Raw genomic sequence first — 17,618 nt, forward strand, 5'->3', positions numbered from 1 at the left:
CTTATCATTGGATTCAAACAAAGTCTAATTTTCTTATGCTTTTACACTATAGCTAATTTTACAAGTAGTTGTCAATGTAAATTTTTTCTATTAATAATGTATATACTTTTTTTTTTTTATGATTATAAAGTTTTTTTTTTAACAAAATGTCATTTGTGTAAGGATGTAGAAATTAATCTCTAAGGAAAATAGAATTTCAAAAGATGACAAAATTCAAGTATAAAAGTCTCTCATACAATTGAAAAACTTCTAAACCATTTCATCCAATGCTCTTGGTATAATATAATTATTAGCTTCAATCATTTTTAAGAACGGAGTAATATTGGATATTTTTTTATATTATTGGAGAATAGCTTTAGTAGCGCCGTTTATATAGCCAGTCGATTATTAAATTAATTTAACTTAAAATGTATACGTGGAAAACTATTAGTACAATATCAGTACAATCCGTAGATATTATTAAAATTAAATCAGTGATAATTGTATGATATGTTATTTAGATATTAAAATTCTTAATTTTTTTAATTTTAATAGATATTATAATAATGTATATATTGATAAATTAAAAAAATTATTAATAAAAAAATTTATAATCGATACAAACTCTATTTTCTATTGTATTGTATAACTTGTTTTATATCAATTACAAAAATCATTAAATGACTTCCATTTTATAAATGTAAAATACATTAAGTTTTCAATGTTAGTGTGGATTTAATATAGATTTAATTACAGTTTTGATCTATCTATTTTCATTAATTTATATAATTGATCATTCTATTTTAAAAGTCAATAATTTTATTTCTTTCCTCAAAATTTGAAACTAAAAAAATGATGATTTGATATATTTTAAATGATATGCCATACGATTTCATAATATAGAATCATCTAGATGTATGTATTAATTATTCATATATCATTAATTAAATAAGAAAAAAAAAATGAAAATTTTCTAAAGTTAAATTTTTAATAGATTTTATTGCAATTTCAAGAGGGTTAATCATTTCATCATCGTATCATATGCTAAGTTATTTAAAATATATCACATCTTTACTTTTTAGTCTCAAAAGAATTAGAATGAAAACTAAAATTATCAAATTTAAAAATAGGGAGAACGATTTCATAAATTGATAAAAATTAAAGATCTAAAATTGTAATTAAATTTTTAATATTTTATGCATTACTATTTGTTGTTGCATTTTTAATGAAAATATCTTTCAAAAATTATCCTAGGATAAATCCTTACTATTTGTAGTAAAAATAAATTTTATAACAATAAAAAAATATATATAATATTTTATTAAAATTTAATAAAAATAGCACGATCTACTAAAATAATAAATAAAAGTAATTTTATAAATTTAATACTATTTATTTTATTAATATATGTGAAGCGATCATTTAAAAATAGAGAAAGTGTTACATAGTTTTTCGTGGACAATAATTAAATATTCTTTTGTCAAAAACATTTAATCATTTGAGTAATTGTTATATTAATTTAAAACAATGTGTAATACCACGGGAGTTGATTAATTATGTAACAAAGACCACTATTTGATCAATTAATTAAATTTAATCATTTGTTATTTTTTTCCAATCCCGTTTACAATCAGTTATTGGAAAAAAAAAGATATATTTTAAATGATATGCCATACGATTTCATAATATAGAATCATCTAGATGTATGTATTAATTATTCATATATCATTAATTAAATAAGAAAAAAAAAATGAAAATTTTCTAAAGTTAAATTTTTAATAGATTTTATTGCAATTTCAAGAGGGTTAATCATTTCATCATCGTATCATATGCTAAGTTATTTAAAATATATCACATCTTTACTTTTTAGTCTCAAAAGAATTAGAATGAAAACTAAAATTATCAAATTTAAAAATAGGGAGAACGATTTCATAAATTGATAAAAATTAAAGATCTAAAATTGTAATTAAATTTTTAATATTTTATGCATTACTATTTGTTGTTGCATTTTTAATGAAAATATCTTTCAAAAATTATCCTAGGATAAATCCTTACTATTTGTAGTAAAAATAAATTTTATAACAATAAAAAAATATATATAATATTTTATTAAAATTTAATAAAAATAGCACGATCTACTAAAATAATAAATAAAAGTAATTTTATAAATTTAATACTATTTATTTTATTAATATATGTGAAGCGATCATTTAAAAATAGAGAAAGTGTTACATAGTTTTTCGTGGACAATAATTAAATATTCTTTTGTCAAAAACATTTAATCATTTGAGTAATTGTTATATTAATTTAAAACAATGTGTAATACCACGGGAGTTGATTAATTATGTAACAAAGACCACTATTTGATCAATTAATTAAATTTAATCATTTGTTATTTTTTTCCAATACCGTTTACAATCAGTTATTGGAAAAAAAAAATACAAAATATAACAAAAAAACAAAATCCGTTTTTAATCACATACATGAAATCTTTTGGAGTAAATTATATGATTCATGAGAGCAAATTGTTAATTGTGCAACTAGAACATTAGTAGACATCATAGTAGTTAGTAATTGCTATGCAATTAGAACATCAACACACTCTCCAATTACTTTAAAAGATTTACCAATATCTTTAATTTTTTATATTCTTCTAAAATTTTATAATTATACTTTATGTTAGGATATTTAAAGTTTGAAATTTCTCTAATAATTTCATTAAATATTTCTCTATATCTTCTTACCCATTATTTCAAGTCTGACTATTTGGTGCCATAAGTCACATATTGCGTTTTACCTAAGAATTTAATTGAATATGTGTTATATAAATTGAAAAAGAAATAATTATTAATTGCGACAAGGTTGTGAAAACCAAATTATATATTTATAGTATAATTATGATTTGTATGGTTTGATATATCTTAATCGGCTGTGATGAATTCGACTGACCTGACATGACATATGTTAATAGATATGTTAATTAATATGGATATTATAATGCATGTTCTTGTAACTTTGATTTCTATAATGAGTGTACTTTATGAGTAGAATTGTGATTGTTGTGTTATCATTGTCAAAATGTATATTTGAGGATAATATGTGAAAGTGATATGCTATATGTACATCTTATCTTATTACATGAATTAACTTAACTAAATGACATGTATCATATAGATTGGTACGTGTACATGGACTAAAATTATTTTACCAATTTTTTTTATTATTAAAATTTCATATTTTTTTTATTAGAGACTCAATTTTTAAGATTATAACAAAATCGTCAAAATCTTTAACATGAACATGTGATTCATATATCAAGCACTCCTCCATGTCATGGAGGGTAAAATCATATGACCAATAATTTCACTTGTAATTACAAATTCTGAAAGTCCGGTAAGTATAGTTCATAATATAAAAGACTACAAAAATATTTCAATGATATGAGTGTAAATTCAAACCAACAATACTATATCTTTCTACATTTAATGTTAGTTTTGCTAGACTCACTAATATAGAACTAAAAAATAAAATCTAAGTTCGGAGATACCCATAAGAGTACTAACCTAACTCATTTTGTCAAAACACTTGATTCATTTTGAAGTTGAAAAAATCATTTATTGTGTGTGTGAGTGTGTATATACATTATATTTGTGTTATAAAATAAACCGATAAATTGAAAGTTATTATTACATACATCATGTTTATAGAATTTGACATTAATATAAAACTACTTAATATGTAAATGAGATACATCAAAACTAACTCTTTTAATAAAAGTTCATGAAATGTTAACTATGAAGTATATCAATGATATATCAAATAACTTACAATTATTAATAAAATTTTATAGACATGATCAAATTGGTTTTCTAGAAATAGCTAAAAACCTAAAGGCGTCACTATGTTGCACGATATGTCTATTCAGTTTTTGGTTGGTTGGTTGTTCGATCCATGTTGCTCTTCATGGTTGGCTTCACTCTTGGTTCTTTGGAGATGGTGGACTCAGGACTTCATCGATACTTTGATTTTGTTGGTGCTTTGTTTGTTTTTGTATTTTTTTTTTCTCATGTCTTTATTTTTATTTATGATTAGGGTACTCATTGTACTCACTGTAACTATTATGACATACTAAAATTTGTCTAAAGGGAGTACGAGAGCTATTCTAACCCCATATACAATTGAGAGTTTAACGATTTAATACATTCAAAGGGTTATTAAATCAATCCATTTAAGAATATTATAGCAAACATTAGAGGAAAAAGGATACGTGGAGAATAAATGGATTAAGGATTCAATTTGGCATAAATAGAAAACATAACTCTTACGCTTACTGATTTAAATTATTTGGTGTTTAACTAAAGCTTCACATGTTAGTAATCGGTCATGCAAAAGTATCCATACAACAAATCTTTCAAAGATGATAGACCCAACCACAAATCCACCCAAAAATGAATATTAGTTCCATCCCATAACTTGCACATATAGTGTGAAAATATGCCTCAAATTATCTAACTAAAGTTGGTTAAGCGTTAGTGTTTATTATAATTGAATTTGGGCAAATTGGTTATGAAAAAGTAGTTATAATTTAGTTAAGCTTTTTTGCTTTTGAATACTATAAATAAGGTTGTAAATTGCAGTGACAAGGTGGTTGTTGAATGTTGATTGAGAGAGAGGTATATGCAATTAGATTCATAGAATTCAGAAACTGAGAAAAAGGGAAAATGAAAAAGAGATTCAAAAAGTGAAAGCTAGTATTGTTGTATTCTCAATAGTGATAAATACTATGAGAACAATCTTGAAGATGTCTTAATCTTGTAAATTCAAATACTCACAGTGAATTGTCTTTCTTTCTTGCCTGTGACGTAGGTCTCAAGTAATTGGAGCTGAACACGTAAATCTTGGTGTTATTCTTGCCTTATCTTTCTTTAATTTTCGTTTTACATTGATTTTAAACTATTTTCAAAACTGTCGAAACGAATAACATTCTTCGTTAAGTGTTTCAGTTCTGGTCAAGAACATTCTCCGTTTCAATTCTGGTTTTGTAATTGTTAGTTTTTTGTTTTGTTGGTTGATTCTTGTTATAGATCTCATTACTGTTTTAAAAGATAGTTTATGAAAGATCACTTGATGATGAATTAAAGCCACCAAGTAGGCACAAATCAATCTACCATATAGACTCTTTGCTTAGTGTCGTGCTCATGATCTTGATAACTCAACACATCATCCAAATTACAATAGAACTTGTGGCCTTAGAAAAATTTCTAAAAAACTCTCGTTGACAAAACAACCCATTTCAAGAGTGTTTAAGTCTTCAATAGAGAAATACACGTCAAAACCTATAACTCAACAACACCTTAAGTTGTGTTGAGCAATAACACTTATTAGATTGGTAATGTGGGTTATGTTGACACCACTAACCATTAGTTTTATTTTTCTATAAAAAGTTGCCGAGGGCTCTATTTTAGAGATTGCTTGATCAATTAAGAAAATAAAATCTACTATAACGATTTTCGATTCATTGTAATTTCAAAGCACGCCAATTTCTGTTTTTCAATTTTTTATTTCCTTGTTTACATTTTAAACTCTTTAGTTCTTTGTAATTTTCTTTGTTTTTATTTATTTTCTAGTTCTTTAATCAATTTTTACTTCTTTATTCATCAATTTCTTTTTCTTTTTTACTTGCATATACGTTTATGTAGATACTTTAAACAAAAGAAAATATTGCACGAATTACTTTAATTGCAAATAACATGATTTTCTCAAAATATTTTTAATTGCAAATAATTGCATTAAAACCATTTTTATAAAAGATTCCATCATCTATCCCATAACCCTTTGCATTTTTTCATCTTAACGTTCGATTTGATAGAATAATCCACTCACAAAAGTGTTATGAAATTTGAACATCAAATCGACTTCATCCTTGAAACATCAAACTAAATATCGACTCCAACTTTTTAATTAGTCAAGAATACATGTTTAAAAATTCAATTGTTGATGTTCTGATAAACTCCTATCAAACCTAAAATCAAAGTTAACAAATTAATACATGTTCGCGGGACTTGTTTGATTTGATTATATTAGATTTATTTACAATTAAGGTATATGACTATGCATGTAAACCCTAGTTCTAAGTCTTCAAATAATGTAGGGTCATCAATGTCGACACGTATGAGTTTGACAATAGTATCGACATTTAATAATGTTGTCATTGGTGCAATTTCATCTGCTAGGGACAATGGTCCTATAGATAGGTTACAAGACATAATTGTTTTTGTGCATGTGTTGATATATGATGATGTACCATAAGACTTTGTGTTCAAAGATAATTTCAATAATAGGACACAAGGGTTACAATTTAATTCAAGTTGTGAACCATTTATGACTTTGATGTCTTATAGCAAGCAAAATGTGTCATTTGGACATATGTCGCTTAATGCTCAAAATACAATTGTGAATATTAATAATGCAACTATTATGACTCCTTCAAGACAAATTAGTAATGAAGATAATCCAATTGTTTCAAATATATCAAGACTACCACAACATAGTGTTGTAGGACTGCCTCAAAAAAATTAACAAATGTTTGTCAATAAGTTGATGACAATATTCATGAAATCGTAAATATATATTCATTCAACAAATGAGTGCAATCGTAACACCAATAATACAAAAGATAAGTAATGCATGTACATCATTAGCCACTCAAATGGCTAGGCTAAATCAAGCATTAACCAAAAACAGATTAATAGTTAAAAGGTCAAGATAATGTAATCCAAACAATGCAACATCCTATTGAAATGAATGCTAGGTCTAATAACAATGAAAATTATAATAAACAAATGGGTTAAATATTAATAATCATAAACCATTCTTGCAATATGGTTATATACAAGTGCTTAATAGGAATAATGAGACAAAATTTCTTAGAGAAATAAATTAATATCCATCTAGTTGTCAAATAGACAATAAACGAATTTGGTTTAAATACATGTATGTCAAGCAAAATTTCTTAGAGAAATAAAATTTTGCTTCACCATTCTCATAATGGCTACAATAGACTGAAATCCACAACGAAATGAAGATTCCCAACTCACCAAATTTTATGGTGAAATTGAACAATCTACTACTACATTCATCCTTATATATAATATTTTCTTGAGAAATTTATTTCCCTTTTTATAAGACATTCTATAAATTTTTAACTACATTAATTGCTCTTTTTACAAACATATCTCTAATTAATTTATATATTTTTCTATAATCAACAATAAATATTATAATGAATGCATTAACCAAATCTCTCTCTAGAAAGGTAAACATATAAAAACAATAACAATTAATAACAAATTTAATACTACTATCAACTTTATTAACTATTGTGATTTGATCAAGGGGTCCCATATATAGGGACGAATGTAGTACTAAACATATTACAAGGGGTCCCATTTAAGAGACTTAATTAGTGACGAAATACTGAAATTGAAATTGTTTCATAATTCTTTAACAAAAAAAAAAATGTTTCATAATTTTCTATGTTAGGGCTTAATTTTGTTTTAAGTTGGACGTAATTGGAACAAAGTTGGAGGCAAATGATGCGAAATTGCATCATTTTCAAAGTTTGGACAATGACTTGTATCATAGTGCAAAAAAGTTTGTCTTGTAGTGTGAAGAGCCAATTTTCCTCACACTTGGGCATTTTTTTGGTCTCATGGTGCGAAATGTACGAGTCTCGGTGAGATATAATATGATTTTGCAAAAGTGGAGTCTCGCATCGCAATGCAAAGGTTAGCTCATAGTGCTAAATAGTGTATTTTTAACATATAAATTAGTCTTCAATTTTTGTTCCATAACTCAACCTTGAGCTCTTGCTTGTTCTTTGTTAAGAATCACCTTTTAGATAGTTATATAGAAACTAATTCTTGAACAAAACACACTATTACGGAGCTAATGGGCATGGGGGAGGCCCTAATTGTCCTTTTTATCAAGTGGTAAAACCCATTTTCCTTAATATGTGGATTCCTGATTTTAATTTTGTTTTTTTAATTTATTATTTCTTTTTCAGTATTATAATTATTATTCATTATTTTTAAAATTTCTCTGATAAAAAATGCAAGGAAACGTTGAAATATGCAACGAAATGTCATTTTGCTGGCTATAGTCCTTTTGTTGTAATTTAATTAATTAATTAAATTTGAATTCATAGGTTAGGAATTTAAAAATGAGTTCCTAAATCTGATAGGTTGTGTTTATGATTATATTGAATATTGATGTATATATTTTGTGCTAATCTTCATTGGGAGGTGAATATTTGTGAATATGAGATATGCATAAATGTGACAAGTTGAGTATGAATTATGAATATGCAAATGGTTAATTGTGACTTGCTGAATGTAAATTGAATTTATGTGATATATCAGGTTTATGTGTTATGTTGAGCCAGTAATGATTATTCGATGAATTGTACGTGAATAAAAAGTATGAAGTGGTTATGTGTTATGTTGAGTCTGTAAATAATTATTGCTATAAACATGTCTATACAAAACTCATTGAATAATATATGTCGAAATTCTAACATAAACTAAAAATGCTTGTATATTAATTTTGTAGGACTAAAGTATATCAAATTTTTCTATAGGAACTATTAATGAAAATTCAAAATTTTATAAGTACTAAAAACTTAATTAACCCTAATTGATGGCTCATTATTGCAATATTTTCCATTGCCTTTTTTGGTTGACCTTCTTCTCTATAAATAGAAGGTTCTTTTCACATTGTTTTTTTTAACACCAATTGAGAGAGGTAATATCGCTTGTACTAGGAGATTCTTCTTCAAATGATAAATTTTGTTTAAAGAATTCTCTTAGGATGTTAAAAGTTTCTTGCTAATCCTACTTCAGAACTAGTCTATAATGATTTTATTGTTTGTGAAATAAGACGTAGGTCTTAGATTGTTAGTGGTTGGATCAATATAAATCTTTGTGTGTTGTGTCCTCTCTCCTTTTATTTCCTCACATTTATTTTATGCACTTTATTTTTTTTTCCATCTCACATTTAATTTTACTTTATATATGAGCATTGTACTTAATTTATTCAATTTTTAAATGCTTATTTTATTGTTATTTTTAATGTTTACAATTCAACCTCGTTTTATATTTGAGGTCATTTGTTCAACACGTAAGAGAAACTGATTTGAATAGTACGAAGAAAAAGAAAGATGTGTCTTAATAAAACACATTTTTAATCCTGGTCATTTTAGTTTATTTTAAGGGTTGACAATGTCCCTGATAGAATAGAGTAGAAATATTAATGGTGAATGAAATAGTATTTAATTACAATGAGAAAACTAGAGCAAAAGTTCCTCAATAAAGAGAAAACTATTTTGTCACTGTCTAACCGCTAGGGTAATAATAACTGTTGAATGCATGATCTTTTTCCCATTTCCTTTACTCCTTTCTTATTAGGGGACAATAGTAACTACCTGTCAGGTGGCCACTACTCCTTCTCTCTCTTTTTCTTCCTTTCATACACTCTCCAAATTTTAGGCTTAGCGTGGTTCACACCCACCAACACATCACCCTCATTTGAGTTGGGCCATTCATTACCCCCTCCATCAAACACAGCCTTGTCCTCAAGACTTAAATCTGGGAATTGACTTTTTAGCAAAAGTTCGTCATCCCACGTAGCCTTATCCACATGAATCCCCTTCCATTGAACAAACAACTTTCTCCTATGTTGTCCACCTTCAAATTCGTCTCTCCATGACATAATATTTTCAGGCATAATTTCTCTTTTATCAACCTCCAAATTTAGTGGCAATTGTGAAACATGGAATATGGGATTGATTTTGGAATTCTTAAGTAATTGCAACTTGTAAGAAACTTCTCTAACCCGTTGAATCACCTGATATGGTCCCATAAAATGAGGATCCAACTTGTCATGGATTTTCCGAACCACTGGCTGCTGCCTATGGGGTCTTAATTTGTGGAAAACCTAATCTCCAACAGCAAATTGTACATCCTTTCTCTTTTTATCCACATAATATTTCATGTACTCCTGAGCCTTTGTGAGGTTATACTTCAATTGACGTAGTGCTTCATCTTGATCTTTGAACTCTAGTGCCACCGCTTCTACCCTTGTTTCTCCCTCAAGGTAATGCACCAACACTGGTGGTTTTCTGCCTTACACGACCTCAAATAGTGTGAAACTAGTGGACACATGAAAAGTGGTGTTGTACCACATTTCTGCCCATGGAACCTAGTGAGACCAAGACTTAGGTTGGTCAGCCACAAAACAACGCATATATGCCTCCAAACAACAATTAATCACCTCTGTTTGTTCGCCCGTTTGGCGATGATAAGCTGATGACATCTTCAACACTGTCCCTAACAATTTAAACAACTCATTCCAGAAAATACTAACAAATAGTGGGTCGCGGTCACTAAGAATCGACTCCAGAACGCCATGTAATCGTATCACTTCCTTCACAAAAATAGTTGCAATGGAACAGGCTATGAATAGATGTTTCAGAGTAATAAAATGACTATACTTAGGTAGTTGATCCACCACCACCAAAATAGCTTCATAACCATTACTCTTCGGCATGCTAGTAATGAAATCCATCAAGATTTCGCTCCAAACTAACACTGGAATTGGAAGTGGCTGCAGCAAGCCACTGCTTGGAGTGGTTGAAGCGTATTTCTGACATTGACAAGTATCACAAGCCTTGACAAATTCCTGCACCCTCTTCATCATACCATGCCAATACAACATCCCCTCCATCCTTCTATATGTACGAAGAAACCCCAAGTGTCCCCCGTTAGAAGAATAGTGGAATTCCTTTAATAACTTCTTAACCTCTTGTTGCAGTTGTCCCCCTTGATTCCAAATTGGGTAAGACAACATTAATTTCACTTCACAATCCTCATGTTGCCTAGATAAGGCGTTACTAGCCTTGCTCTCCACACCTACCTTATATACTACCTCAAAATCAAAGCCCAATGATTTTGCTATTCACTCTTGGTTATTGGTCATAGTAATCTGTTGTTGAATAAAATGCCTCAAGCTTTTTTGGTAAGAGTAAACAACAAACTTCCTACCTAACAAATAATGACGCCAATGTTGAATGGCCAACACTATTGCCATGAGTTCCTTTTCATATGCTGACTTGGATAGCTTGTTGCCAGAAAAATCTTTTCTAAAATATGCAATAGGATGCTTCAAATGCATCAGCACATCACTGACACCTTTTCCAGCGGCATCACATTCGATTTCAAAAGGAAGTTCAAAATTTGGAAGTGCTAAAACTGGGGCAGAAGTGACAGCAACCTTGAATTGCTCAAATGCAGTCTCAGCAGCTGCGTTCCACACAAAACCCTCTTTCTTGGTTAGCTCTGTGAGAGGTCTTGCAAGGCAATGAATTTGCGATAATAACATGTCAATCCAAGGAGTCCACGCACCCCTTTCACATTTCTATGAGAAAGGCCAATTAATTACACTAGTTACCTTCGAGGGGTCCACTACCACACCTTGCTTTGAAATTACATGGTCCCAATATTCCACTTGTCGCTGTCCAAAAACACATTTATGTTTGTTCACCACAAACTGGTTTTGGTGCACCACCTTCAAAACCTACTCCAAGTGTTTGATATGTGTTTGCCAATCAACACTATATACTAAGATGTAGTCAAAGAAAACCAAGATAAATTTACGTAAAAAAGGCTTGAATATTGCATTCATCATGGATTGGAACGTAGCCAGAGTGTTGGTCAATCCAAAAGGCATTACAAAGAATTCGTAATGACCTTCGTGGGTACGAAAGGCCGTTTTGTGAATATCGTCCTCATGCGAATTTGATGGTACCCAGATTTCAAATCTAACATAGAAAAATACCTCGAGCCAAACAACTCATCCAATAATTCATCTACTACTAGAATTGGGTATTTATCTGGTACGATAATCTTGTTTAAACCACGATAGTCGACACACATACGCCACAAACTATCCTTCTTTTTCACTAAAATGACAGGACTAAAGAAAGAACTAGTGTTGTTGCGAATTACCCCTTGTTGGAGAAGTGTGTTAATTTGCTTATTTATCTCATTTGTTTGGTAGTGTGGATACCTGTAAGGTCTCACACTAACCAGTCCCGCACCATGCTGTAAAAAAATGGCATGAGAAGTGTTCCTCATAGAAGGAAGGCCTTCGATCTTCTTAAACACTGCAACATACTGACTCACCACTTGCTATAAATCTTTGGATTGCCCCCTATGTATTTGTCCTCCACCAACCTCCATAGAGGTAGACCAGCCCCCACCATTTGCTTCTCTATCATTCTTGATCACGCTTTGTAGAGTTGTTGCTCTACCCTTTGCAGATAGGCCTTGCAATTGAACTGAATGCCCTCCATGATTGAACACCATGGATATCTCCTTCCAATCCATAGTGACCTTCCCAACGTTTCCAACCACACCACACCTAAAATCAAATCAGCTCCAGTCAAACCCATCACATAAGCTTCAACAATAATGGTGATACTTTCCAACACCAAGGGCACCCCTTCACATTTTCCCAATGTCAAGATACAGTGACCATCCCCCAATCGAACACCCTTCAGAGTCATTTGTAATACTGATAAACCCAAGCCTCCACCACGGTAGGTGTAACAAAATTATGAGTCGCTCCACTGTCAATGAGCACGAGCACAGACACACCATTAACAAAACCCTCAAATTTCATTGTGCAAGCGTGAAAGCCATTCACACTGTGGAGTTCGAAATATCCCATAGCCTTACATTCCAAATCTTTTAGATGTTTTTCTTCCTCCGAAACAACCTCTACCACAACAATTTCTCCATCGTCGTTGATCGTCTCATCATCACCCAAAATAACTAATCGCAAATGTTTTCCAGCACATTGATGCAGTGGGTGCCATCTTTCATTGCACCGAAAACACAACTCATTCGCCCATTTTTCATGAATATATGAAACATGCAAATGACGAACCCCCAGTTGCGTTCGCCCTGAGAACAACAAACTTCTTCGATGTTACTACTGCACGAACTCGTAGTAGAGGAAATGGGTCGCAGTGCACCCGAAAAAGTGGACGAGCTTGAATTTGGGGAGGAATTAGACTCGAATTCCACAGAGATCCAGAATTGGATCAAAATTGAGAACCAATTGGGTCTATATCACGTTGGGCCCAAGACTTCTAATTACGAGCCTAAGGAGGAGGTTGACCCGATCTATGGCGCACTCCTTGAGTATGACCCGATTGCGTCAAAGCAGTAAACTCATTCTCCACGTCACGTGCGAGTGGCATAGCCTGGCAACGACTCTTAGGTTTGAATGTATGAACATGAGACCTGATATCGTGATATAATCCACCCACAAAATAGCCAAGGAACTGTTGTTCAGGAAGGCGTCTGCATTGAGAAGAGTACAATTCAAATTCTACAACATACTCCTCCACATAACCTTGTTGCTTGAGATCTTTAAGCTCTTCGAAAGGGTTATCCAAACAACTCTGTTGAAACTTTTAGATCTTTCCATGTCAAGGACTCTGTTGAATCCCTCCACAAATTAAACTAGTGAGTCGTTTGGCCTTCCATACTCAACTTCGTGAGTTGAATGCGATCTGTCTCGAAAATGCGTTGAACTTCAAAATATGTTTCGGCTCGCGTGATCCAAGCAACATGATCTTCACCATTAAAATAAGGCAATTCCACCTTCTTCACAAAGAGACGAAATTCGTCGAAAGAGGGTGCGATTGTCTCTACATTGTGCTCAGGTGTGGCTTGCACCGACGCACTGCGAATCTCATTATGAATTTCTACAATAACTGTTTCACGCAGTGACACAAAACCAGACTCCAAACGGAGTTCCACAATGATTACTCGGTCAGTCATTTTAGGGGGCATGAACAAGGGCAGGTCGGACCAATTGATAGAGTGTAGTAGAAATATTAATGGTGAAGAGAATAATATTTAATTAAAATGGAAATATGAAACTAATTACAATGAGAAAACCAAAGCAAAAGCTCCTCAGTAGAGAGAAAACTATTCCCTCATTGGCTAACCGCTAAGGTAATAATAACTATTGTATGCATGATCTTTTCCCCACTCCCCGTACTCCTTTATTATTAGGGGAAAATACTAACTACCTGTCAGGTGGCCACTGCTCCTGCTCTCTCTCTTTTTCTTCCTTTTATACACTCTCCAAATTTTAGGCTTAGCGTAGTTCATACTCAGAAACACATCACCCTCATTTGAGTTGGGCCTATCAGTCCCATCTCACTCTCACATAAGAGACCACCAGGCTAAACGCACATTGATTTTGTTGATTAATTGCATTCTAAACCTCATTAGACCCAATTCCTTGTTGTGTTTTAGGAATTAAATTCTGAGAATCCTTAATTATAATATTTTCTTCATGAATAGTATATGTATCAAATGAGCTATTGCCAAGGACCTCGTGAATAATATTCCTTTGGACTAATATTCACATTAACCATACGAGTACCCATATCTTCGCGTTGCAAAATGTCAAAACTAACAACCTCCCATCAATAGTAGTTTTCAAAATACTTGAGTCCACAAATTCTAGAAGAGAATTATTGACACCACACTTATGAAAATAAAATTTTTTATCCATTGATTCATCAATAACAACAACTTTAGTTCTACTCTCCATTATCTTCTTGCCTTTATCCAAACCATCATTCTTAATAGAAATATATTTGTTGGAACAAGTTGTATAATTGAGAGGAATTGAAATTGAGAAAATAATAGAAGAAAACAGAAAGTTCAAAAAACGAAGATTGATTATTAATCTGGAGAGTGTAATTTGGAGAATGATTGACAGTCTGAAATTCAATCTGAATTATTCTATTTATGTCCTTGATTCTTATGGCTTTTATAGAAGCAGCTTCTTACTGTACAAGTTGTAACAACCTCAACTAACTTCTAACCATATTCTGACTAACTTCTAACTATATTCTAACTAACTAATTACAAATTAATTTGAATTACATCCAACATGCCCCCTAATTCAAAGTGATTCAATTGACATTAATACAAGATTATTCCTTATCTATTTGAACTTCACCCTCTTCAAGTTTTTAGTTAGGATGTATGCCTTTTGATCATTTATAGTGCAGTGCTCTAGTTTCATCCTTCCTTTCATCACTTGATCTCTTAAGAAGTGAATCCTTTTTTTCTATGTTTGCTCTTTCCATGAACACTTGGATGTCTTGCGCATTCTCGAGAAAAATGTCCTTCACCACACCGATAGCACAGTTTTATGAGCTTTGCTGATATGTTCAAACACTCATTGATTTTCGTAGACTACATCTTTATCTCCACTTTCTGATTCAACAATCTCTCACAAGCTGCATTTTCACTGAAATCATGCCTTCTTCAATCAAGGCACTAATGGTTAACAACGCATCAGCTTTTTCCCCCTTGTCGCCTTGACCAGTTGCAGTCTTCAATGCTTCAGATTTCATCTTCGTTACCAACTTCATGTCCTCGTCCGACAATCCATCCAGCGGCTGCAAATCAGTCTTGTTGCGAGTCGAACGGACAACAACTCTTACGCTACTGCTAGGAGCTGCAACATGAGTCCTAGCTACATCTACTAGCTTTCCTTGGACCTCACTCTTACCATCATCATTTACATCATCCAACCCAATTAACATCTTTGTTTTCTTGCTGAACATCGCCTACAACAACTCTTGCTCTTACTCCACGGTTGACTTTTTCCATTGAGTTGTAGTTTTCCAAGCTGTGCGAGGTTGAATAGTTGGGATACTAACATTACCTTTCCTTGGATTCAACATCTCATCCAATCCTTCAACCTGAATCATTCTTGAAGATCTGGTTGACGATATTGTTTTGAAGGTTCTGTTTCTAGACAATTGTGCCTTCAATACAAACCTATTTACACTATCAAACATCTTTATTTCACCATGCTTCATCTTCATTGAATATCCCCTTTCAAGTTGTTGTCCAAGACTTAGCAGATTGGTCTTCATTCTTGGCACATACAACACATCATATATGAAATATTGCTTGCCATCTCTCCTTTGAATCAGCACGTTTCCTACTCCTTCTGCAGTTAGGTTGCTATTATCTACAAATCTAATCTCTATTTTTACCTTCTCATTAATGCTTACAAACCAATCTTTGTGGCCAATCATGTGATTCGAGCAACCAGTATCAAGAAACCAAACCAAACCTGCCATCAACAACACTTTGTCTGAAAATGGAGAATATTCTCCATTTGTGGTGGCCATCAATAACACATCACCTAAATCTGAATCCTCAGCTGCCATTTGAGCTCCATCATCCTCTCTTTGGACTTTCTTGGATTTGCATTCATTTGCAAAATGCCCCCATTTTTTACAATTGTAACATTGGATTCCTTTTTTGTTGAATTTCTTTTTGTCATTCGAATTCTTGCTGTTGTTATTACTTATGTTCTGATTTCTTGAACTTCCAACCCCTTCATCAGAATCATCAGTCTCTTCATCAAAATCATATTTCTTGTACCACTTGAATTTACCTTTGCCCTTCTTGTGCTTCATATCACCTTGGATGGTCTTTTTGCTAACTTGGGCCTACATGGCCTGCACTTGAGATGTTGAGGTTGTTGCACACCTTTCTCTTACTCTTAGTTCATGAGCTTCGAGAGAGCCATGCAAATCCTCGACCTTCATTTTATCAACATCCTTTGATTCTTTAATTGCCATCATTATGTTATCGTACCTTTGCGTTAATGTTCTAAGGATCTTTTCAATAATCACCACTTCAGTTAATGATTCATCATTTGTTCTCATCTAATTAACAACAACCTGCACACGATTGAAGTAATCTGCCACAACTTCATCTTCTTCCATCTGCAATAATTCATACTGTCTTCTTAGCATTTGGAGCTTCACTTTCTTGGTCTTTTCCCCACCTGTATAGTATTTGACCAAGATCTCCCATGCCTCCTTTGATGTAGATGCCTTCGAGATCCTCTCAAATTTGTTTGAATCCACACTTTGTTGGATGTAAAACAATGTCTTGCAATCTCTTTTCTTGCAGTCTTTGAAAGTTGTTTGTTGTCTTTCCGTTGGATTCACACGAAGTTGTTCATAACCATCTTGAACAATCTCAAACACTTTGTGAGATCCCAACAACGATCTAATTGATGCAAACCACCTCTCCCAATTCTTCCCATCCAAAATTGGCAGATTCGATGGAAAACCTCCTCCATTCATGTCTTCTTTCTTTTCTTTCACTCACACTTGTGTTTCCCAATTTTTGATTCCCCTCACACTTGCACTCGTGTTTTCCAAGAATTATAGCCCAAGCTCTTGATACCAATTGTTGGAACAAGTTGTATAATTGAGTGTAGTTGAAATTGAGATGAAAAGAGAAGTAAACAAAAAGTTCAGAAAACGGAGATTGATTATCAATCTGGATAGTGTAATCTGGAGAATGATTAACAGTCTGGAATTCAATCTGAATTATTCTATGTATGTCATTGGTTCTTATGGCTTTTATAGAAGCAATTTTTTACTGTATAAGTTGTAACTATCTCAACTAACTTCTAACCATATTCTAACTAACTAATTACAAATCAATTTGAATTAC

General features: G+C 31.8%; 1 protein-coding gene across 1 annotated transcript; it reads right to left on the reverse strand.

The window, feature by feature from the left end:
* Positions 1–9,474: 9,474 nt before the first annotated feature.
* On the reverse strand, positions 9,475–13,886 carry LOC140920026 (uncharacterized). Its single transcript, XM_073367337.1, has 9 exons — positions 13,592–13,886; positions 13,219–13,479; positions 12,611–13,001; positions 12,270–12,456; positions 12,042–12,137; positions 11,079–11,451; positions 10,253–10,958; positions 9,997–10,156; positions 9,475–9,882 (listed from the first exon to the last, which is right to left on the reverse strand). The coding sequence occupies exons 1-9, from the start codon at positions 13,884–13,886 to the stop codon at positions 9,475–9,477; spliced, it is 2,877 nt and encodes a 958-aa protein (XP_073223438.1).
* Positions 13,887–17,618: the final 3,732 nt, after the last annotated feature.

This window comes from Cicer arietinum, chromosome 4, assembly GCF_000331145.2.
Source record: "Cicer arietinum cultivar CDC Frontier isolate Library 1 chromosome 4, Cicar.CDCFrontier_v2.0, whole genome shotgun sequence".
Lineage (NCBI taxonomy): Eukaryota > Viridiplantae > Streptophyta > Magnoliopsida > Fabales > Fabaceae > Cicer > Cicer arietinum.

What these genes read in the sequence shown, in the direction of transcription:
- LOC140920026 (XM_073367337.1), bottom strand. Translation starts at nt 13,886, where the DNA reads ATGACTGACCGAGTAATCATTGTGGAACTCCGTTTGGAGTCTGGTTTT. An exon ending in AGGAGTGCGCCATAGATCGG is followed by an intron (nt 13,002 to 13,218) that starts GTCAACCTCCTC and finishes TGTTGTTCTCAG; the next exon opens with GGCGAACGCAACTGGGGGTT. An exon ending in TTGGCGTCATTATTTGTTAG is followed by an intron (nt 10,959 to 11,078) that starts GTAGGAAGTTTG and finishes ATTTTGAGGTAG; the next exon opens with TATATAAGGTAGGTGTGGAG.